At 45.1% G+C, this 24,424-nt stretch overlaps 2 protein-coding genes across 10 annotated transcripts in view; both read right to left on the bottom strand.

Annotated features, from left to right (window-relative positions):
• Window positions 1-835: 835 nt before the first annotated feature.
• Window positions 836-20,142, bottom strand: LOC309697676 (polymeric immunoglobulin receptor-like). 4 transcript variants are annotated; one of them, XM_082519784.1, is made up of 7 exons: window positions 19,947-20,142; window positions 5,110-5,445; window positions 4,139-4,453; window positions 3,480-3,617; window positions 3,078-3,176; window positions 2,517-2,557; window positions 836-2,432 (listed from the first exon to the last, which is right to left on the bottom strand). In XM_082519784.1, exons 1-7 carry the CDS (start codon window positions 19,984-19,986, stop codon window positions 2,313-2,315), a joined length of 1,089 nt encoding a protein of 362 aa, XP_082375910.1. In that variant the 5' UTR covers window positions 19,987-20,142; the 3' UTR covers window positions 836-2,312. The 4 variants fall into 4 exon arrangements, with proteins under 4 accessions (XP_082375910.1, XP_082375909.1, XP_082375912.1 ...); XM_082519783.1 differs by having other exon boundaries at window positions 3,078-3,182; XM_082519786.1 differs by having other exon boundaries at window positions 3,078-3,182; window positions 3,480-3,569; window positions 19,947-20,110.
• A 661-nt stretch (window positions 20,143-20,803) lies between these two features.
• Window positions 20,804-24,424, bottom strand: part of LOC309697678 (polymeric immunoglobulin receptor-like) — a 31,385-nt gene continuing 27,764 nt past the window's right edge. Inside the window, exons 6-7 of one of the 6 annotated variants that reach the window (XM_082519790.1) lie at window positions 21,776-21,816; window positions 20,804-21,691 (exon numbers count right to left, since the gene is read on the bottom strand). In XM_082519790.1, coding sequence (XP_082375916.1) covers window positions 21,572-21,691; window positions 21,776-21,816 — 161 coding nt within the window. In that variant the 3' untranslated portion in view covers window positions 20,804-21,571. The remainder of the gene's footprint in view (window positions 21,692-21,775; window positions 21,817-24,424) is intronic. The other 5 variants (XM_082519793.1, XM_082519789.1, XM_082519791.1 and 2 more) reach the window with 5 other exon arrangements.

The following is a 24,424-nucleotide window of genomic DNA, read 5'->3' on the forward strand; positions in this document are numbered from 1 at the left end:
TAAATAAAATTTATTATTATTATTATTATTATTATGCATTTTGCATTAAACTGTTAAATACAGTGAAACTGTATAAAATACATATTAAAAAGTTCAATATTACGGTAAAATACTGGCAGCTATGGTTACCAGAATTTCACATGGAAAATATGGTGACAATGCAGAATACATAACGGTATACTTTGTTGAGAAATGTAAAATTCACAGTGAACTTTGGTTTCTGCACAATAATTACATTAAAATAAAAAACCAATATAATGTAAACCTGTTAGAATACAATTTTAAGAAGATAAGATAACCTTTATTAGTCCCACACGTGGGAAATTTGTTGAATTGAAGAAGCTTGATTACCGTCTTCTATTGACAAAGCACAGAAGAGCTGTTGTCAAGAGATGTACTCTAAGACACGTCTTCAGCTGAGAATCAGAGAGGAGAAACACACAGCTTTTACTGGCAGCAAGGGCAGCCACAGAGCGCCCGCACGAGAGTGAGCGCTCAGGGACTTGCGCTCTGCCACTGCCCTGGTCTTTATTTATAGACATCAGTGGGCGTTTGTTCCTTACATTGGAATGTGGATGTTTATATGTGTGTGTGCGTGTGTGGGGTCAGAGTGTGACCCCATAAAGACTTCCCTAAACCTGCTGGTCTGGAAGTCCAGCAGTTCATCTAAACAAAAGGCACTTAGCCTAAAACAGACATAGATACGTTTATCCTGCCACAAAACAGTAAGAGAAGGTACGACCTCTCCCCTGCTCCCAGGATGTGGGTGTGAATGCCAGAGCACTCTGGAATGCACACAAAAAATAATTTCCCCCAGGGATCAATAAAGTATTCTGATTCTGATTCTGATTCTGAAAGTCTTGTAGTGAACAACAGCCTAAGTCAACATGCAGCATTCTACCATATGCAAACTTATATTATTAAAAGATTATACTGACTACTAAGTACAATTTTCCATTGACAGCTGTATAATACAAAACATGTCTTTTTATTCAAAAGTTCAAATTAACAGTAAATTGTTGGCAGCTGTTTTAGCCAGAATGTCGTCTAAAAAATTAAGCTCCAACAAATGAGGCCATAAACATAACAGGGCTGATTGGAGTAAAATTTACATTCTATGACGTTTTGTTCTAATTTGCTAGAAACATTAATGAAAAAACAGTAGAGACAATGATTAAATTAAACAGTTAATATTCATCCATCCATCCATTTGCTTCCACTTATCCTTTCCAGGGTCGCTGGAGCTGTCATAGGACGAGAGGTGGGGTACACCCTGACCAGTCTGTTGCAGGGCTAACACACAGGGACAGACAACCATTCACACTCACATTCACTCACAGAGTCACACCTATGGGCAATTTAGATTAATCAATTAACCTATCCCCACTAACTGCATGTTTTTGGACTGTGGGAGGAAGCCGGAGTACCCGGGGAGAACATGCAAAGTCCACACAGAGAGACTCTGGCCTGATGGTGGAATTGAACTCAGGACCTTCTTGCGGCAACAGTGCTAACCACTGTGCCACCGTGCTGCCCTAAACAGTTAATATTAAATAATCAAATTAATGACTAAAAAGGCACTGATCTAATTAATATCAAACTTAATCCAACCAAAACAAATAAGTACATAATAAACAGTCAAAATTTAAAACACTTGATACTTGCAGACCTGATAGTAGAGGGCTTTCAAAAAAGGCTCTGATGGTGTCTGAGGAACTGGAACAGGTTTTGAAAACTGCAATTGAAATGAAATGCAAGTAGGGCTGGGTACCAAAACACAATATCTTTTTAGTACTGACTGAAAACATTCAGTAGGTATCCATACAGGAAAAAAAAATTTGGTGCAAAATTTCTGTACTTTTCTAATTCAATCTCTGTTATTGAGCCTCACGGGTCCTTTTCTTCTGCTGCCTTAAAAAGTTCCAGTCTGCATCTGCTGACTGTGACACATGTCATAAGTGCTGGTTTTGCTTGTATTGAAACAACACGTGTGTCATTTTTACTGAATATGATTTCAAATTTATTCATTTTAAAAGTGATAAAGTTCATGGAGCTGAATTTCTCTTTAGGGCCAGTGAAGGCTAATATAATGAAGAAAATAAGACAGTACACGAATCAAAACAAAAATAAAACATCATAACTTCCTAAACTAAATGAAAAAGGATAAGCATCCAAATTCCAAGAGACACAGTCAGCACCACAGACAGGAAACTGCACAGACTGAGGATGAATTCACAGCAGATTCATCCAGTCTGTGTACAAACTGTGTCTTTGAGGCACTGAAACAAACCCAGATGTGAATCCAGAGAGTCTCATGTGTGGTGTGTGAGTGTAGAGTAGGTCTGGTCCTGGTCCCTGCCGGCTGGATCGAGGCTCTGGTAGGTCGAGTCTTCACGTGTAGAACCTGGAGTAAAGTTCTCGTAGTGGACGTCCTGAAACAGAGATAAAATGTCTTCTTCACATAAAAAGAAGAGACTCTGACTTGGTTAAATCATTTGTGCTAGAAAGAAAGTCACCTCCATGTTTGTGCCCTCTGAGTTTCCTCTGGTCCTCAAACCTGTGGAACAAACAAAGGATGTTCCTCTGTTAGAGGGAACAATCATTCAAAGTGCACGTGAGGCTGAAGATCACTGCTGCCCCTCCCGTTCTTTCATCCTGCTTAGTTGGACTTTATTAGGCTTCATTTTAGACTTTGCCTTCAGAATCAAAGACTCACATTTGCTCGAGTCTCCTCCTGTGTACTGAAGAAGTGATCCACAATAATTATACTATTTTACAGTTTTCATATATTTTTCCTGTTTTTACTTCACACGTCTGAAGCAGAGAACATCTGGATCTGATCCTGCTGACAGTGTCCAGAGTTCATGTGTGACACAGTTTAGGATTCAGTTACTTCCAGTGTTTAACATCATCTCTACAAGTCACTCCACTCTCCTCTTAGAGCCCAAAGTGGACAAGCAGGATGAAAAATTTTGATGTTTGACTGCAGCTGTTTGAACAGACTTCAAGTGAAGTGAAAAAAGAGTTTTGGTTAGAAACGAGACGTTCTGTGTGTTTCTGTGTCTCTGTTGTCTTACCTCTGCTGCTCTTCCTCTTGATGCAGATTATTAGAACAGTCAGTGATGAGAGGATGATGATGATGAGAGCCAGAGTCAGACCCACAACCAGCAGCACATCTGCAGCTGATTGAGAAGAACAACAAGCTGAAGACATGCGTACAGTATATAGAGCTGTACAGTAAGAACTCATCACCTACAGACTGAAATAATATGAAATAGAGGTTGTGTTATTTTAGCATTTTACAGCTTCTAAAGAACATATTCACCTCAGATTGTTTGCTAATGTCACTTGTCAAACTAAATGAAAAGCATATAACAGGACACATTAAGGAGTAATTATGATAATAATTAAACCAGTTTTCACTCAGGTTATAAAAAATCTGTCAGTGTTTCTACTCTCAGACTCATAGATGGATGTACCTGCAGATGCTGCTCTTTCAGGCTGCTCAGTGCTTCCAGTCAAAGTTAATGAAGGTGTGCAGCTTCCTGTAGTTGTGGCTGATGGTCCAGCTGCTGAACAAGAGCAGAGAGGAAAGTTTGACTTATAAATGTTTGGAGCTGTGAAGAAGAAAAACACAAAGATTCAAAAATCAGCTGAGAAATCAAACGAGCCTTAAATGGATCCACTGACTGAGAAAAAAACAGTTTGGAAAATTTAGTGTTAGATTAAAAAAATGCACTAAAATAGTTTAACAATGAAATAAAATATGAATGTATGTTGAAATATCAGGTTCTTGGAAACAATAAAGACATTTAGGGACATTAATGGTCACCTGTTCATTTCCAGCTCCACACTCTGATTCCTGCTCTCCATCACAGTAACTTTACAAAGTTCACACTTCAAAATAATCTTGTTTCTAAATAATTCTGTTTCTATGTTGAGATAAACTGAGTGCTGAGAGCAGCCTGAGCTGTTGGCTCACAGGGATCACTGTACAGACACTGAGCTCATTATTAGAAACTTTGCTCGTGTTCAACATGAACATCCACCACTGGAACAGCAGATATATGACAGGAAATAAGGAACAGCTGAACAGCTCCACTCTGACAACATTTGATTAATGTCAGTAAAAACTCACCGTCTGTGACAGTGACCTCAAAGTCTCTGGATGAACTGCTGGAAGATCCACTCAGTAAACATCTGTACCGTCCTGAGTCAGACTTGGTCAGCTGTGTGATGCTCACATACAGAACTCCTGAAGCATATCTAATGTTGTATCTGCCTCTCTGAGCTCTGTTATCATTTGTGTCAACAAGAACGTCGCCTCGTCCACATTTTTCCCTGCAGAAGAACCCTCTGTTTCCAGGTTGTTTAAAGGAACATCCGACTGTGAGAGAGCTTCCAGTTTCTTTATCAAAGTGTTTCAGCTGATCATCGTTTCCATCCAGCAGTGCTGTTAAAGAGACAAACGATCAATAGTTACTATCTGTGCTGAAGATGATGCAGTCTGATCACAATAACTGCAGTTTGATCCACAGTTACACTGGGAGCTGCCCAGTTCAACCAGTCTGACAGAGGAACTGTTGAACTAAGTGAGATTTAAACGGCTTCATCATCAGACTGATTGGATTCATGAAAACCAGCTTTTATGACAAGTATAGACTCTAAACTGTGAACCCTTCATGGTTTTAAGTACATTTAAAGTCTGGATGGACGTTTGTGTTGTGAATGTGATTTTCACACATTCATTGAGGAAGAATCCATTTTGCTGTGAGGGGAACTCTTGGAAAGATCAAACCGACGACACAGAAGCAAAAACTCATCAAAGAAAATCAAAGTTACATCAGGAAATCTTCTTTCATTCATCAGCGTCTGTTTCTGACATCAACATTTCATTCACATCATTATCAGCTGACACACTCACTAATATTCACACACACTCGTGTCCCAGCTGCAGTTCATCGGTTACTTAGAGGAGTCCAAATGTAACCAACAGTTTACAGAAGAACAAACTTCAGCTTCTTTAAACCGTCAGCAGCTGTCAGTGAAACTCAAACTTTGCTTCAGGAACAGAAACTAAACATTTCCACAGCTGAAACAGAAACTCACCTTCAGCAACAACGATCACAAACTGTGTGAGTGAAGCTGATGATGAAGATCCAGCCAAACCACAGCTGTACTGTCCAGAGTCAGACTCAGTCAGCTTTGAGATGCTCACATATAAACCATGAGAACCAGTCCATTCATATTCAATGCTGTATCTGCCTGTTTGAGCTCTGACATCAGTTGTATTAATGAGAATGTTTTCTCCTTCACATTCTTCTCTGCAGAACATCTTCCATGTTCCTGGAGAATTAAAGGAGAATCCAGCTTCCAAATCTCCTCCAATGACTCCATAGCGAAGAATCTGAGCATCGGTGACTTCAGGGTTTCCATCCTGCAGAGCTGTTGGAAACATGAACCATCAACAGTTACTGTTTGTACTTCCTGTAAGAAGCTGCAGTCTGATCACAACATTCACACACAGACACACTGAGACTAAAGTCTGAATAACAACAATGATTCATGTCAAATACATTTTATTGTCTAAAGTGGTGGAAAATCTTCTTCCAGTCGACACGACTCAAAATATATCTGAACATGTTTCCTATGCATGTGTGGCACAATGTTAAAGACAGAGACATGAAAATATTAGCCCCCCCATTTTATTTGATGCTCAGAGACATTTTCTTTTAGTAAGGCCACTGCAATGTAAGTTTTACTGTTGTATAAGTTCCGCCAGCAGAGGGCGCTCGGTCCTGTACGCATCGGTAGCTGACGCTACACTAGAAGAAGTAGTGTCAGTGGTGAAGAGGCAGCGTACGGCCTGCGCGCCAAAGAGAACTGATTGTCTTATTTTTCTGTTTTTACAGGTAAGCTGGGTGGTTGATAATATAAACAGATGTTATAAAAGTGACAGACAGCAGTGGCGATTAATGGTAAATGTCTTGTTTGTGGCGAATGTTAAGCTAAAGAGCTAATTTCCAAGTTGGTCCAGTTGTTAGCCTGTGCCGATCCAAGTGTTAGACTGTACCGAAACTCTGTGAGCTCGGTGCAGGTATTTTTGGGTTAAAGCCACAAGATGTATATTTTGCACAATAAGAGAAAATGTGAATTGCTTTATGTTTAGTTCATGAAGAGTGAATGCTATAGAAATATGTTAAGAAAAACATTTATTTGAAAGAGATCTAGTTTATTAAATACAGTTAATGTCATGGTGAAATGGGATTAAAGGACTCAGGTGCGAGACTCCTTGCAGAATGACAGTGAATTTATTCACAGTGAAAAGGTGAGTCAATAGTTTGAGTCTGTAATCCAGAAAGAGCAGTGCAGTAATACGATGACCTCTCCCCGCAGTGACCGTGCTGTAATGATCCAAAACCGCTCCTTGTGCCGGCTCCTCCTCCGATCTCTGAATCCTGGGGGCAGATGAGAAAAGCACACGCACTGTAACACAACCGTTCTCTCTTTCACAAGCTGAGTATACTAGCCACGATTACGCTACCCGGTTTAGTTCAACGTTCCAGCGTTGGTTGTGACTCGACTGCACCGTTAAATAGGGCTGCTTCAGATTAGTTGTAGCCGGCGAAGTAATTACGCACAGGTGCGACGCTTCCAGCTCCGGACCCTCCCCTCGGGTCAGCTGCCATGCCGTGCCACGGCTTCCGGAGGTACATGTTTCCGCAGCAAAACACATGCACAAGATGGAGAGGAGAACACGACACAGTACACACAAACACCCCCAAAAAGTGACAAGGTGATCGGTGGGGACCACCTAACCGTGACAGTGCCCCCCCATCAACGGGAGCCTCCCGGCGACCGACCAAACTTGTCAGGGTGCCGGCGGCGGAACTCTCTCACCATGGCGTCATCGAGAATCGCAGACCGCAGCACCCAGGAACGCTCTTCCGGACCATACCCGTCCCAATCCACCAAGAACTGAAAGCCCCTACCGCGGCGCCGGGCATCCATAATGCGGGTGATGGAATACGCCGGGGCGCCGTCGATAATCCGGGCGGGTGGCAGGGGCCCGGAAGGCGGGCACAAAGGGCTGGTCCGGACCGGTTTCACCTGGGAAACATGAAACACATTATGAATCCTCATGGCACGAGGAAGGGCCAAGCGAACAGTCACTGGGTTCAGAACAGCCTGGATCGAAAAGGGCCCAATGAAACGCGGGGCCAACTTCCTGGATTCAGTCCGCAAAGGAACATACCTGGAAGAGAGCCACACCTGCTGTCCAACACGATAGGCAGGGGCAGGGGTGCGGCGACGATCAGCCAGCCTCTTATTCTGTTCCGCCGTCCTCAACAGAGCCGCTCGGGTGGCGCGCCACGCTCGCTTGCAGCGTCTCATATGATGCTGAACGGAGGGGACGGCCAGCTCGCCTTCAGTGATGGTGAGTAGAGGCGGCTGGTACCCCAGTGACGCCTCAAACTGAGACACACCAGTGGCCGCCGACGTGCTGGAATTGTGAGCGTACTCGACCCAAGCCAATTGGCCACTCCAGGTGGATTGATTCGAGGAAACCACACAGCGCAACATAGACTCCAACTCCTGATTCGCCCGCTCCGCCTGACCGTTCGTCTGAGGATGAAAACCTGAAGACAAACTCACTCCGGCCCCCAGTTCCGAACAAAACGCCCTCCACACCCGAGAAGTAAACTGGGGACCCCGATCAGAAACAATGTCCTGTGGCAGTCCATGTAATCGAAAAACATGATCGGTGAGGAGCCGAGCAGTCTCCAAGGCCGTCGGGAGCTTAGGCAATGCCACAAAGTGCGCAGCCTTGGAAAAACGGTCTATAACAGTGAGTATGGTCGTGTTACCTGACGACGGCGGTAGACCGGTGACAAAATCCAAAGCGATGTGCGACCAGGGGCGCTTGGGGACGGCCAGAGGGTGCAAGAGACCAGCCTGGGGAGCACTGGGGGTCTTATTCCGAGCACAGGTAGGGCAGGCCACCACATAGTCCCGAACATCCCTGAGGAGAGAGGGCCACCAAAACAAACGTCGCAAAAAACTAATGGTGCGGTTCTTACCAGGGTGGCAGGAGAACTTTGCGGTGTGGGCCCAGTGTATAACTCTGCTCCGGACCGTTGTGGGGACGAACAACCGTCCATCAGGGCCCGTCCCTGGGTCTGGCTCCTGTTGCTGGGCCTCTCTGACCGTCCTCTCAATCTCCCATGTGATAGCCCCCACGATGCATGAGGCGGGCAGAACGGGTCTCTGCCTCTCTTCGTCGTCCGTGTGGGGCGCAAATTGGCGTGACAGAGCATCGGGCTTCGTGTTGCGTGATCCCGGTCTGTAGGTTATAGTGATATTGAAACGTGTAAAGAACAGGGCCCACCTGGCTTGACGAGCGTTGAGACGCTTAGCTGCCTGGATATACGCCAAGTTCTTATGGTCTGTCCAAATCACAACGGGGTGTTCTCCTCCCTCCAACCAGTGCCGCCATTCCTCCAGGGCCAGTTTGATGGCGAGGAGCTCCCGATCGCCCACGTCGTAATTTTGTTCCGCTGGAGTCAGCCGTCAAGCGAAAAAGGCACATGGGTGCAGCCTGCCCTCCACCCGCTGGGAGAGAACGGCCCCCACCCCTGAATCCGATGCGTCCACCTCCACCACGAATGGGCGGGTGAGGTCAGCCTGGATCAAAATGGGAGCAGAGGAAAACAGACGTTTCAAATGAGCAAACGCCCGCTGTGCTGAACTAGACCAGAGAAAAGGCTGCTTGGGAGAGGTGAGCCGTGTGAGAGGAGCAACCACCACACTAAAGTTCCTGATGAACTTCCTGTAAAAGTTGGCGAACCCGAGAAACCTTTGTAGTTCCCGACGTGTCCTGGGCTCGGGCCACTCTACCACTGCCCTCACTTTGGCAGGATCGGCCCGCAACTGCCCCTTCTCCACAATAAACCCCAAAAACGGCACAGACTTGAACATGAAACTGGCACTTCTCACCCTTGACGAAAAGCCAATTCTCCATGATTACGCTACCCGGTTTAGTTCAACGTTCCAGCGTTGGTTGTGACTCGACTGCACCGTTAAATAGGGCTGCTTCAGATTAGTTGTAGCCGGCGAAGTAATTACGCACAGGTGCGACGCTTCCAGCTCCGGACCCTCCCCTCGGGTCAGCTGCCGTGCCGTGCCACGGCTTCCGGAGGTACATGTTTCCGCAGCAAAACACATGCACAAGATGGAGAGGAGAACACGACACAGTACACACAAACACCCCCAAAAAGTGGCAAGGTGATCGGTGGGGACCACCTAACCGTGACAGTTAAGAAGACAGGTTCATAAATAGATTAAAACAGTAGTAAAAACAAGATAAAACTGTAATGAGTTCACTATGTTATTCATGTGTATAGTAAAATGTATTTGTGTGATTTAACCAGTTTACAAAGGTGGTGCATGTGAAACTGTATAAGTTACTTGTATAAAGTAATGTCAACTATACTAGAAGAAGTAGTGTCAGTGGTGAAGAGGCAGCGTACGGCCTGCGCGCCAAAGAGAACTGATTGTCTTATTTTTCTGTTTTTACAGAGAGAGAGAGAGAGTTTTCTGTAAAAATAAATATGTTGCACGGGAGATGAGTTGGCCCATCATTTCAGCAGTGTAACATATTTTGGCGAGCCAGCCAGGAGGTGGCGCTAGTGAGTCAACACCATCACCAACCACCTTCTTTCCCAAGAGACGAACCTTCAACCAAAAGAAATGGAATCTCTGCAACCTCTGCGTGACGAAGTGAGTGCAGCCTTGTGGCAGTTGGAGAGAGAGCATCTTGTGGATGTCTGCAGGCGACTGAAATGTTCCGGCCTGGACAGCGCAGAGTCTCACAGCAAGACCAAGAGGACACTCATCAGGTTGGCAGAGGGCATGTTTGATGATGTGGAGAAAAGTGAGGAAGAGGATCAAGTGAAACAGTTTTATAATATATATATGCTGTATACATCCAGAGACTAAGCAAAGGGGAGAGTCAGTCAGAAAGGGAACCCCAAGGCATAGAGTCTATGCAAAAGAAAGATCTTGAGAACACCGCATGTGCTACTCCAGTACATATTGCAGATTGCTCACCCAGAGCCCGACCAGAGGCAATGCGAACTCTTCAAGAGGTAACACTGAAGAGGGAGTTTAAAATCTGTGGGCAGATTGGAGAGCATGGGCAGAAGGACAAGCTATCCTATCTCAGCTTGATTCGCCAGATTGAGAATGGGAGTGAAAAAGGGCACTCGGAGACTGAAATTGTGGAAGCGGTAATTAGGGCCATTAGTCCAGGAACGCCCCTAAGAGACATGTTGGAGATTAAACGTGGGTTAACACTTAGCAAACTGCTCACCATATTAAAGGGACACTATAGGGTAGACAGCCCCACTGAGCTTTACCATCAGCTCCTCAATATCTCCCAAGAGCCCAAAGAAACTGCTTTAAACTTTGTATTTCGTGCCATTGAACTTAAAGAGAAGTTGTTATGGAAAGCGGCAAATGAGGAGACAGATGAACTGTACAGCAGAGCCACCATCCAGCGCAAATTCCTCCGCTCCATTGAAACTGGGCTGCTCAGTGACTCTATCAAGTATCAGCTTCTGCCCCCTAAACGACATAACCATAACAGATGAAGAACTGATTGAGAAAGTCAATGAAGCTTCAAAGGTAGAAAATGAAAGATTTGAGAAACGGAAAAGGTCCACTGCAGCCAAGATTCCCAAGGTCCAAGAGCTCCAAACAGAATGCCAAACAGCCCTGACATCTGCTCAGAGCCCCTCCAAACCCAGAGAATCCCCCGCTACAGTGGCCATGGCAACAGTGAAAAATAAAGAGACTAAGTCAGACACGCAGCAGATTATAGAAGAACTACGTAAAGAGATGAAACAAATGTTTATGGCTGCTATGGAAACCAGTCCCCGCCCCATGGCACCAAAGCAACGAGAAAAAGGCTGTAAAAAGTGCAAAGAGGAGGGGAAAGGAGAGAACTGCCTGCATTGTTTCAAATGTAAATGGGAGGTGAAACGCTGCCTGAGGGAAGCAAAGGACACCTACAGGAGGAAGGTGGAGCAGAAGTTGGAGAGGAACAATATGAGGGAGGTCTGGAATGGTGTGAAAACCATCACAGGCCACAACACCAAGAAAAGCACAGTGGGGGGGACTGTGGAGAAGGCAAACGAACTCAACAACTTCTTCAACAGGTTTGACCAGCCCACAACCCCCCCACCCTCACCCTCACCTTCACTACAGAGTCCTCTCCCCACTCTCCTGCCTCCCTCGCTTCCCCCCTTCCTGACACCATGACACCCCCCTCCTCCAATCCCTCTCTCAGCAGCAAGACATCTCCCCCCTCCCCTCCTCCCAAACATCTCCCAGTGTCACAGTGGATCAGGTCAGGAGGCAACTGAGGAAGCTTCGCCCCAGAAAGGCAGCAGGCCCAGACAAGGTGTGTCCTAGGATGCTTAAGGCGTGTGCTGCTGAACTTGGGGAGCCGCTACAACGAGTCTTCAACCTCAGTCTACGACTGGGGAGAGTGCCCGCCCTATGGAAGACATCCTGCATCGTCCCGGTCCCCAAAAAGAACCGGCCCAATGAGCTGAATGACTTCCGACCGGTGGCACTGACGTCACATCTTATGAAGACTCTAGAGCGGCTCTTCCTCAACCTCCTCCGACCACAGGTACAACATGCCCAGGACCCACTACAGTTTGCATACAAGGCGGGTGTCGGAGTGGAGGATGCCATCCTGTACCTCCTACACAGAGCCCACTCACACCTGGATGGGGGAAAAGGCACGGTCAGGATCCTGTTTCTTGACTTTTCCAGTGCCTTTAATACCATCCGGCCCTGTATGCTTCAGGAAAAACTGAACAGGATGGAGGTGGACCCCTGCCTGGTGGCTTGGATCTCCGACTACCTCACCGACAGACCACAGTACGTCAGGCTGAAGGACATCACGTCTGACACAGTGGTCAGCAGCACAGGAGCCCCACAGGGAACTGTGCTGTCCCCTCTTCTCTTCACCCTGTACACCTCTGACTTCTGCTACAACTCTGAATTATGCCACATTCAGAAGTTTGCAGATGACACGGCCATCATGGGGTGTATCTGGGATGATCAGGAAGAGGAGTACAGAAGTCTGGTGAGGAACTTTGTCGCATGGAGTCACACAAACCACCTGCAACTCAACACCTCAAAGACTAAGGAACTGGTTGTGGACTTCGGGAGGTCCAAGAAGGTCCACTGCCAGTTCAGATAGAGGGGGAGGAGGTGGAGGTGGTCAACAAGTACAAGTACCTCGGGCTGTGGGTGGACAATAAACTGGACTGGTCATGCAACACAGAGCACCTGTATAAAAAAGCCCAAAGCCGACTGTACTTCCTCAGGAGGCTGAGGTCTTTTAACATCTGCAGGAAGCTCCTGAGGATGTTTTACCAGTCAGTGGTTGCTGGAGTACTTTTCTATGCTGTGGTGTGCTGGGGGAGCAGCACAGCAAAGAGGGACTCATCCAGGCTGGAGAAACTGATCAGGAGGGCTAGCTCTGTGGTCGGCATGAAGCTGGACACTCTGGTGACAGTGGCAGAGAAAAGGACATTAAAGAAACTGATGGACATTATGGACAATGCTGGGCATCCTCTGCACACGGCCATAAACAATCAGAAGAGTCTGTTCAGTGACAGGTTGCTTCTCCCCAAGACAAGAACTAACAGACTTAAAAACTCCTTTGTCCCACACGCCATCAGACTGTTTAACTCCTCTCTGGAGGGGAGAGGGAGGGGAAACAGGAGGACAAAGGAGGGGGGAACAACTAAGCTGTAGTGCCTCTTCACCTCACTGTACAATACCTTGTGCAATACTTTTTGTAAATAGTCAACAGTGCAATAGACTCAATACTTGAAATGTGCAATTCACTTGTATTTTTATTTTTTATTCCTATTTATTCTATTTATCCCCTTTGTATATTTTATTTATATTTGTCTCTGTATTTATATATGTGTGTGTGTGTGTGTGTGTGTGTGTATATATATATATATATATATAACAATTCTGTAACTGTAACTTCGGTCGTTGCTGTGCTTTTTTTGGAAGTCGAATTTCCCAGAGGAACCCACCCGAGGGATTAATAAAGTTCTATCTTATCTTATCTTATCTTAAATGTGGGCGGAGAGGGCCACTACTCCCGTGGATGCCGAGCACCGAGACTGCCATCGGGAAACGGGGAGGGACTACTGAGATGGGACCAACAGTAGTCCAAAGCCCACGGTCCCATAATGAACAGTCAAGCCCACCAACATCCTCCAAAGAAACTGCAGCTGGTGTCCCATCAGCGATAACTGAGGTTCACTATCTACCCCCTCAACGGAAGTCACGGTTAGTAAGCCTGGTGGGAAACAGATGTACTGTGAACTGTTTTATGGACAATCACCCAGCTAAGGTGTTGTGGGATTCAGGGGCACAGTCCAGCATAGTAAATGAAAACTGGCGGCAAAACCACCTCCCTCACACGGTCGTCAGACCTGTTTCAGAACTGTTAGACAATGAGACGCTCACAGTGTTTGCTGCGAATGACACACCCATTCCCTACATTGGTTGGATAGAAGTCAGCTTCAGACTAGGCAGTGATTTGTCTCCAACCAGTGAGCTGCAAGTTCCAATATTGGTATCCAGTGACCTGGCTGTGGCCAGTGATCCCATCATTGGCTACAATGTCATTGAAGCTATCGTGAACCAAGAAGAAGTAAAAACCAAAGGAGGAAGAAAACAGCTAGCACACTATGTGAGTAAAGCATTTGAAGTAACTGTACGCACTGCACATAATGTTGTCAAGCTTGTGCAGAACAGCAGTGAAGGCCCAGAGACAGGTGTGGTAAGGACCGGTGTAAGAAGAGTGCCTTTGTCAGCGAACCAAGTCACTACAGTTTATGTACGGGCACACGTTAGTTCACATGCCCGGGGCCAAGACATGCTCTTTCTACCTGATGGAGCTGACCCACCACCAGAGGGCATAATATTCAGTGATGTACTGGTGAAAATCCCAGACAGAAAAGTACCATATGTGCCCATCCCTGTGACTAACACTACAGACCACACCATTTATCTGGAGAGCCGTAAAGTGATTGGATACCTTGAACCAGTAAAGACTGTATACACAGCTGGCATCCAGACTAAAGTAAACGAGCTGACACAAGAGAACAAAAATGGTACAGAGCTAAAGTCACACAACCCAAGTAACACTCAGACACGAGAGAACCAACAGAGACCAAAGTCATGGGACCCACCAGTGGATCTCCAGCATCTGGATGAAAATCAGCGAGCGGCTGCGAGGAAGATGTTGCAAGAGGAATGTGAGGCATTTGCATATGACAGTGACGATGTTGGCTGCATACCATCTCTGAGGATGCATATAAGCCTCCATGACACAAATCCTGTGAAAAAGACTTACATGTCCATCCCAAAACCCCTGCACAACGAAGTGAAAGAGTATTTGCAAGACCTGCTTAACAAAGGCTGGATCACACCATCACGGTCCCCCTACTCATCACCTGTGGTGTGTGTCCGCAAGAAAGACGGCACTCTCCGCCTTTGTTGTGACTTTAGGGAGCTCAACCGCAAGTCAGTTCCAGACCGCCATCCAATCCCAAGGATCCAAGACATGTTGGATGCTCTGGGCGGGAGCTCCTGGTTTTCTGTGTTAGACCAGGGTAAGGCGTACCACCAGGGTTTCTTGGATGAAGAAAGCCGCCCCTTAACCGCCTTCATCACACCCTGGGGGCTCTATCAGTGGGTACGCATTCCCTTTGGCCTGAGCTCCGCACCCGCTGAGTTCCAGAGAAGCATGGAGCACTGTATGGCAGGCCTCAGAGACACTATCTGCCTCCCATACCTGGACGACAACCTGGTGCACAGCAGCAGCTTTGATGAACACTTGGAACATATCCGCCTTGTCCTCCAGCGTTACAGAGAGCATGGTGTTAAGCTGACCCCAAAGAAATGTGAACTGTTCAGGCGAAGTGTCAAGTTTCTGGGAAAGCTGGTAACAGGTGAAGGCTACACAATGGACCTGGCAGAGTTGGCCCCGGTGATGGCATTAAAGGAAAAGACACCTGCAACCGTCGGAGAGGTACGTCAAATGCTTGGTTTCCTCTCTTATTACAGGCCTTTCATCCCCAACTTCTCCCGTGTAGCCCATCCACTCTACAGCCTGCTCAGCCCTCCATCTTCTGAGAACTCTGCTCCAGTCTCAGTCGACAAGTCCAAAAAGGAAGTGAAGAAAAGTAAAGGCCACTTACCATCACGGGCGCCCATTCAGTGGACGACCTCCCACCAAGAGACATTGAACCAGCTTGTAGATGCACTTACACGACCCCCCATTCTCGGGTACCCCGATTTCACAGAGCCTTTTGTGTTACATTGTGATGCATCACAGGTTGGGCTAGGTGCTGTTTTGTATCAGCGGCAGCAAGGCAAGATGAGAGTCATAGCATATGGCTCCCGCACCCTGAGTCCAGCAGAGAAAAAGTACCACCTGCACTCTGGCAAATTAGAGTTTTTGGCTATGAAGTGGGCGATTTGTGAACGTTTCCGGGATTATCTGTACCATGCCCCATCGTTCGTGGTGTACACTGATAATAACCCACTAACATATGTGCTCACTACTGCAAAGCTTAACGCCACAGGTCACAGATGGGTCGCAGAGCTGGCCAGCTACAACTTCAACATCCGCTACCGTCCAGGCAAGACCAACGCAGATGCTGATGGGTTGTCGCGAATGCCGCTGGACATTGACAGCTACATGAAGAGCTGTACAGCTGAAGTTGGACAGGAAGCCATAAGCGCATCAATGGAGTCTGTAACGGTGGAGGAGAGAGACCCTTGCCAAGGCGCTGGAGTTATCCAGGTGAGTGCTCTGAAATTAATCAACGATTCTGACACTACCCAGTCTTTTACACCAGACCAGATACGCAGAGTCCAGGAAGCAGATGAAGTTGTGGCAAGAGTGCTCTGGTATAAGTCGCTGGGTAGAAGACCAAGTAGAACTGAGGTGAAGTCAGAGCATCCTGCAGTAGCTGCACTACTCAAGCAGTGGTTGAAGCTTCACGTCGACCAGAATGGTGTCCTGCGTCGCCAAACATCACGCCGAGAGCAGCTACTGGTCCCTAAAGCCTATCGTCCCCTGGTTTTTAAAGAACTCCACCAAGACATGGGCCACTTAGGCGTGGAAAGAACGCTCGACCTGATTCGAGACAGGTTCTACTGGCCGCAGATGGCGAAAGAGGTTGAACACTTTGTTACAGAAGAATGTGAGTGTCTTAAGAAGAAGAAACCGAGTAAGCAGACCCGTGCACCTTTGTCCTCAATCCAGTCCACTTACCCATTCCAGCTGGTGTCCATAGACTTCCTTCACCTGGAAAGGTGTAAGCAGGGCTACGAGTATATACTTGTTATCATGGATCACTTCACGAGGTTTGCCCAAGCCTATGCAACGAAGAACAAAGCAGCTAAAACAGTCGCTGACAAGCTCTTCAATGACTTTGCACTCAAGTTTGGCTTCCCGACCAGACTACACCACGACATGGGCAAGGAGTTTGAAAACAAACTCATGGCAAGACTGAAAGAACTCTCTGGTATCCAGGGCTCCCACACGACACCCTATCACCCACAGGGTAATGGACAGGTGGAGAGATTCAACCGCACCCTGCTGTCCATGTTGCGGACCCTGGAGGACAAGGAGAAGGATGATTGGAAAGAGTCGCTAGCTAAAGTCGTCCACGCGTACAACTGTACGAAGAATGAGGCAACAGGCTACGCCCCATATTACCTCATCTTCGGACGTTCCCCACGCCTGCCCATCGACTTGCTCTTCAACCTGAAAAGGGATGAAGCTCATGTGGACTATGATGACTATGTTAGCTGCTGGAAAAAGAGAATGCAGGAGGCGTACACAGTGGCTTCTCAAACTGCTACCAAGGAAGCTGCTCGAGGCAAAGCGTACTACGACAAGAAAGTTAAAGGGAGAGATCTTCAGCCTGGGGATAGAGTGCTCCTCCGAAATCTCACTCCTCGAGGTGGACCCGCAAAGATCCAGTCCTTTTGGGAGAACCAAGTCTACAAAGTGAAGGAGAGGAAAGCAGATGACAGTCCAGTGTATGTGATCAGCCCTGCAAATGGCCAAGGCAGAGATAAAGTGGTGCACAGAAATCTCCTACTGCCCTGTGACTTCCTACCAAGTGAGAAGCCATCAACACAGACTGTTCAGCCCCAAAAAGACTCTCCGACTGTGACAAGGAAGAAGTTCAGACCTCCGCGTAGACAGCAGCAGCCAGGGAATGGCGACACATCGGATGATGACGACAGTGGCACCTTCCAGTGGTACCTCAGGCCGGTTCCAGGGAGACGACAGAGGCAGACTCCGCTTAACCCTTTGGCAGAGTCCTTCCAGCCTCATCTGAGTCTCCACTGTCAAGAAGAGGATTTGCCACTACAGAGCGAAGAGGATTTGCCACTACAGAGCGAAGAGGATTTGCCACTACAAACTGAAGACACTGGGCCTGGGCAGATCCAAGGCCCTGACCCTGACAATGACAGGCCACTGAGTGGTGATGCTATGACTGACATTCTAGCTGCAACTGGTGGTGAGACTGACTCTGTGAGGCAGCGACCTCAAAGACAAAGACAGCAACCAACGGTACTGAGCTATGACACTTTAGGTCAGCCAACTTTGGTTCAGAGGAACTGTACAGTGACTATGGCTCAGGTTATTGACTGTAATGGCTTCTGGAGACCATGGGCTGTGGGAGTGTGTTAAAGCTATGGTTGAATAGATTATGCACACAGAAATGTCAGGTGACATTTAATTTTGTGGGGGAGAGTGTGGCACAATGTTAAAGACAGAGACATGAAAATATTAGCCCCCCCATTTTATTTGATGCTCAGAGACATTTTCTTTTAGTAAGGCCACTGCAATGTAAGTTTTACTGTTGTATAAGTTCCGCCAGCAGAGGGCGCTCGGTCCTGTACGCATCGGTAGCTGACGCTACACTAGAAGAAGTAGTGTCAGTGGTGAAGAGGCAGCGTACGGCCTGCGCGCCAAAGAGAACTGATTGTCTTATTTTTCTGTTTTTACAGGTAAGCTGGGTGGTTGATAATATAAACAGATGTTATAAAAGTGACAGACAGCAGTGGCGATTAATGGTAAATGTCTTGTTTGTGGCGAATGTTAAGCTAAAGAGCTAATTTCCAAGTTGGTCCAGTTGTTAGCCTGTGCCGATCCAAGTGTTAGACTGTACCGAAACTCTGTGAGCTCGGTGCAGGTATTTTTGGGTTAAAGCCACAAGATGTATATTTTGCACAATAAGAGAAAATGTGAATTGCTTTATGTTTAGTTCATGAAGAGTGAATGCTATAGAAATATGTTAAGAAAAACATTTATTTGAAAGAGATCTAGTTTATTAAATACAGTTAAGAAGACAGGTTCATAAATAGATTAAAACAGTAGTAAAAACAAGATAAAACTGTAATGAGTTCACTATGTTATTCATGTGTATAGTAAAATGTATTTGTGTGATTTAACCAGTTTACAAAGGTGGTGCATGTGAAACTGTATAAGTTACTTGTATAAAGTAATGTCAACTATACTAGAAGAAGTAGTGTCAGTGGTGAAGAGGCAGCGTACGGCCTGCGCGCCAAAGAGAACTGATTGTCTTATTTTTCTGTTTTTACAGAGAGAGAGAGAGAGTTTTCTGTAAAAATAAATATGTTGCACGGGAGATGAGTTGGCCCATCATTTCAGCAGTGTAACACATGAATAAAATGACAATAAAAGATGAAGATAAACAAAACATGTAAATGACTCATAACTCCTCTGTGTGGTACTTGTAGTAATTATGTGTTGAGAGATTGAAGCAACAGCTCAACATGCAAGTTTTTCATGTGTTTCATCCACAGGAAGTGATGTCATCATTTAGTTTAAATGTACTGCTGGTGTCAAAGTTCATGAAGCGACAACAAAACCAGTGATGAAGTTTTTATTTGTTGTAACTTTGTTTTACTGAGGGTGATCGTGGCTCAGGAGTTGGGAGTTCACCTTGTAATCTGAAGGTTGCTGGTTTGAGCCCCGGCTTGGACAGTCTCAGTCGTTGTGTCCTTGGGCAAGACACTTCGTTTTTTTTGAGGAAGTAACAAATACTTGCAATGAACGACATGTTATTGAGTAATTTATGACTCTATTTCAAAGCTCTGAAGCCAAACTCAGCAGCTGATGTGAGTCAGTTACTTTATGTGAATGATTTCAGTTCATTCCAGCATTTAAACTCTGTGCAGTCGTATTTCTGTTCAGCTCCAACAGGACAAACAGGAAGAATTAGCAAATAACTTTTCACACAACTCTGGGTTTGAAGATGCTGACAGATTTCACTCACGTCACTCACAGGTTTATATTTGTCTGCAGGAAGTGATGGCATTTTGTCAAATCTATATGCACTGTGCGAGTGAACTGTGAATAGTCACAGTGAAGAAACATGAACATGTAACAGTAAAAGCAACAAAATGTGTTTTTGTCTTTCAAAGAAAAATTCATTGACTTGATCAACAAGTTTGTATTTTCAAATAATAACTGAAAGTATCAGGTGGAGTTTTTACTTTGATATTACAGGTTATTTTGAGGACGTAACAAACACTTGTAAGAAACCATCTTTGAAAGGACGAATCCTAAAGCCAAAGTGAGCAGCAACATGTCCATGAATGTCTCACTGTGATGGTTTCTTCTGTCCATACTGGCCACAAACACATCCATGAAATCATGAATAAAAGCAGTTTGAATGGAAGAAGCGTCCATGAAAGTGACTCATAGCTGACTCTGATCATCATGTTTAACAACAGAAACATGTTGAAGAAGGAGAGTGACAGAAAGAACAAGTGAATGTACTCACAAAGGAAGAAGCAGCAGATCAGAGTGTGACGGACTTTCATGATGAGGCTCTGATGGTTCACTGCTGCCTCTCTTCTTCTTCACTGGAAACCAGGAACTTGTGACGCCTCACTTCTCTGACTGAAGGAGTCCCTCCTCCAAACACCACAGCACCTCTACACTCCTCCCCTCTGCATCCCTCTATCAGTCTGCTGCAGGGCCTCAGGCTTCCTCCTTATATTTATAGTATTATGTGCAAAGTGGAAATACAATGATGACACTTGACTCTGTTAAATTCAGCACAGTGACCAAAACCTCCAACAATGATCATCATTCATCATGAAATCATTTCTCTTTCTGTATCTGAAGAACTTTAGTTTGGGATCATTTAGAAAAACAGTTTGGGTCAAATGTTAGAAAAGAGTCAGACTTTCTTTCTTCTCACAGTTTGTTTAACATGAGTTTCAAATCTTTGAACATTTAAATACATCTATGAACAGAATATGAAAGAACAACAGTTCTGATATTATATCAAACATTTCAATCACCTTGTGGTTCAAAGTGGTATTACATGACAGCCTCGTGTAATACCACTTTGAACCACAAGGTGACGCACGAGTCAGTGTAGCATCCAGTATGTCCTCAGTCCGACATGAGACATCCCAACATTATTCCAGTTAGCTCAATATTCCAGTTCCAGGAATGCAGGAATGTTATTGTCACACTCAGCCAACTGATCCTCCTGAGACCCAGAAAAAACATCTTTTGACAGAGTAAAGTTTAATATTAAACAAATTAAATAAATAAATCAGCTGTAATCTGATATTTGTGACCTACCGGAGACTGAGAGAGAGCAACTTATGTGTTTGGAAACATTTGAAGTGTTGCTGAATTCCAGTGTAAGGCTGAGGGTTTATCCTCGTCAGTGTTCGCATTATGTTCCACGGTTGATGTACCTGATGTTTGTTCCAGAACCACGCCCACTGTTATACACTCTGAATGAGGCAATAAAGGGAATCATCTTCCTATTGCTGCCTGGCTTCATTCTGTTAAAGACTTTATTCTTTCCCCCTGAAAGGAGACCTCACTGTGATGGTTACGTTGATGGATTTTCTAATCTTATTGTTTATTCTTGTCTCATTTCCCCTCATGCATTGGTTTGTATTAATCCATCCGCTATAATAAACACTTTCAGTTAATATTAATATGTCTCCACGCTTTTTTGTCTGCATTCGGGTCCTCTATTCTCCACTCCACACAGTCTGCATCTGCTGACTGTGACACATGTCATAAGTGCTTGTTTTGCTTGTATTGAAAGAACACGTGTGTCATTTTTACTGAATATGATTTCAAATTTATTCATTTTAAAAGTGATAAAGTTCATGGAGCTGAATTTCTCTTTAGGGTCAGTGAAGGCTAACATAACAAAGAAAATAAGACAGTACACGAATCAAACCAAAAATAAAACATCATAACTTCCTAAACTAAATGAAAAAGGATAAGCATCCAAATTCCAAGAGACACAGTCAGCACCACAGACAGGAAACTGCACAGACTGAGGATGAATTCACAGCAGATTCATCCAGTCTGTGTACAAACTGTGTCTTTGATGCACTGAAACAAACCCAGGTGTGAATCCAGAGAGTCTCATGTGTGATGTGTGAGTGTAGAGTAGGTCTGGTCCTGGTCCCTGCCGGCTGGATTGAGGCTCTGGTAGGTCGAGTCTTCACGTGTAGAACCTGGAGTACAGTTCTCGTAGTGGACGTCCTGAAACAGAGACAAACTGTCTTCTTCACATAAAAAGAAGAGACTCTGACTTGGTTAAATCATTTGTGCTAGAAAGAAAGTCACCTCCATGTTTGTGCCCTCTGAGTTTCCTCTGGTCCTCAAACCTGTGGAACAAACAAAGGATGTTCCTCTGTTAGAGGGAACAATCATTCAGTGCACGTGACAAAGAAATACGAGAGATCATTCATAATTATTATTTTTTTGGTTATGAGCAGTCTGACATCTGGATTTTTATAAATCTATCAATTTATTTATTGTTCACTCTATCAGCTCAGTAGTAAAAAGCATAGACTGTATGTTAAAGATGGAATAATCTGCTGTAATGTCAGCTGTTGCTTTGTGCACTCCTGTTTTAAAAGGCTCAGTTCAGCATGTTGGCTGCAGCAGGAAAGAGTTTACTGAGGTCACAGTGAGCAGTCAGCTCATAGATACTGTACAAGCAGATATAACCAGGTCACTGTTTCAATCGGAGGCTCATTTAGTCGTCTGTGGTGAACGCCTGTGTTTTGTTCAATGAGCCTGAACGTCAGATCCTGTTTGTCTTCCTGTTTTCTCCTGATGTTTCTTTGACCTTGAAGTTTCCCAGATATGTACTGATACTTTTGATCCACTTCTTCACATCTCTGCTTTACTAAGACCTGAGTCAATATCTTATTTTAAACTCATGAAAACTGTGCACAGTCTCCTCTTCTACAGGAAAAGACGAATACCTGATGCATTCTTAAAGGGATTTTTCATTTTTGTATTTTTTGTGCTTACTTCAAGACATACTTAGAAAACAGGAAATACTTTGTATCAATAGGTAACTTCACATCTGAGCAGACAAGTATCACATGTGGAGTTCCCCAAGGTTCCATCTTGGGACCCCCTCTGTTTAACATTTACATGCTCCCACTGGCACAGATTATAAAGAACAACAAAATAAACTATCACAGCTATGCAGATGACACACAAATATATATCACAATGTCACCAGGAGACCGAGGCCCTGTACAGGCTCTTGGTAATTGCATCGAGGAAATTAATGACTGGTTGTGCCACAATTTTCTCCAGCTAAACAAAAACAAACTGAAGTAATAGTCTTTGGTGCCAAAGAAAAATGATTACAGGTCACCAGAGAACTTCAATCTATACACCTAAAAACCACCAACCAGGAGAGACATTTGGGTGTAGTGATGGATGCAGACCTAAACTTAGAAAAACACATTAAGACAATAACAAAGTCAGCTTACTATCACCTCAAGAATATTTCAAGGATAAAAGATCTGATGTCTCAACAGGACCTGGAAAAACTAGTCCATGCATTCATCTTTAGCAGGCTTGATTACTGTAACAGCATCTTTACAGGTCTACCTAAAAAATCAGTCAGACAACTACAGCTCATTCAGAACTCTGCTGCTCGAGTCCTCACTAAGACCAAAAAAGTGGACCACATCAGTCCAGCTCTGAGGTCTTTACACTGGCTGCCTGTCCGTCAGAGGATAGACTTTAAAGTTCTGATGCTGGTCTATAAAGCTCTGAATGGTTTAGGACCAAAATACATCAGTGACCTCCTGACCCAGTATGAACCTTCCAGATCCCTCAGGTCATCTGGATCCGGTCTTTTATCAGTTCCCAGAGTCAGAACCAGACACGGAGAAGCTGCATTCAGCTTTTATGCTCCTTATATCTGGAACAAACTCCCAGAAAGCCTCAGATCAGCTGAAACACTCAGTTTATTTAAATCCAGGTTGAAGACTCACCTGTTCTCAGCTGCATTTGAATAAAGCACCAAATCCACACTTTAAGCTTAAATTTCAAAACTTACATTTTAACTACTGATTTTATCTACTGTCCTGATTTTATCTACTTTTTAATCAATTTTAAATCATGCTTTGTGCTGTACATCAGTTCAGCAGATCTGCCTGAGAAATATTCTGCTCTCGTTTTTTCTCTCTCTTCCTCTGTCACCTGGGCGGAGTTCATCCTGGGCTCCCGCCGTTGACTCATATTACTGCTCTTGGCTGTACTGTTGCTTGACTTGTGCCAGTGAAGTCCTGGTGAGGAAACTACTAATCTAGTTGCCTTGGTTTTTGCTTCTTGTGTTAACGTCATTCCCCTGTGTACGGACACTCGGGGCCTGTCCTTGGTCCTTACAGAGATTCTGGTGTGAGCGAGGAGTGAGAGTGTTCCCCTGCTTTTCCCTGTGGACTTCCTGGAGCCCTGATCCCCGCACTCTTGTATAGCACTTTGTCACTGTCGCACATTTCACCTGGTGTTGGTGAATCAAGCCTCTGTTCTTCCTTTGAGCAGAGGAGTCCTGCGTTTGAGTCCCTCCAGTTACCGTAACAATAAATATAAAAAAATAACAGAGTCAGTTACGCACTGAGTCAAAAGCCTGTTAATAAAAATGAGTTTTTAGCCTGGATTTAAAGACCAACACTGAAGCACACGGCATAGTAGCAGAGTACAGTTCAAAGCTTCGGGGCCACGATGGAGAACGCTCGGTCTCCTCTGAGAGCAACAGCTGAGCAGCTGACTGGAGCGAACGAGGAGAGAACGAGCAGATCTGACAAATATACAGGCACCAGACCATTTAAGGATTTAAAAACCAGTAAAGGGATTTAAAATTAGATCCTAAATTCAACTGGAAGCCAGTGTAAGGAGGCCAGAACCAGAGTAATATCCAGCTTAACTTTTACCAGATAAAAGCATACCACAGCATTTTGCACC

The sequence above is a fragment of the Aulonocara stuartgranti genome (genome assembly GCF_965226115.1).
Source record: "Aulonocara stuartgranti genome assembly, chromosome: 20".
In the NCBI taxonomy this organism is placed as follows: domain Eukaryota; kingdom Metazoa; phylum Chordata; class Actinopteri; order Cichliformes; family Cichlidae; genus Aulonocara; species Aulonocara stuartgranti.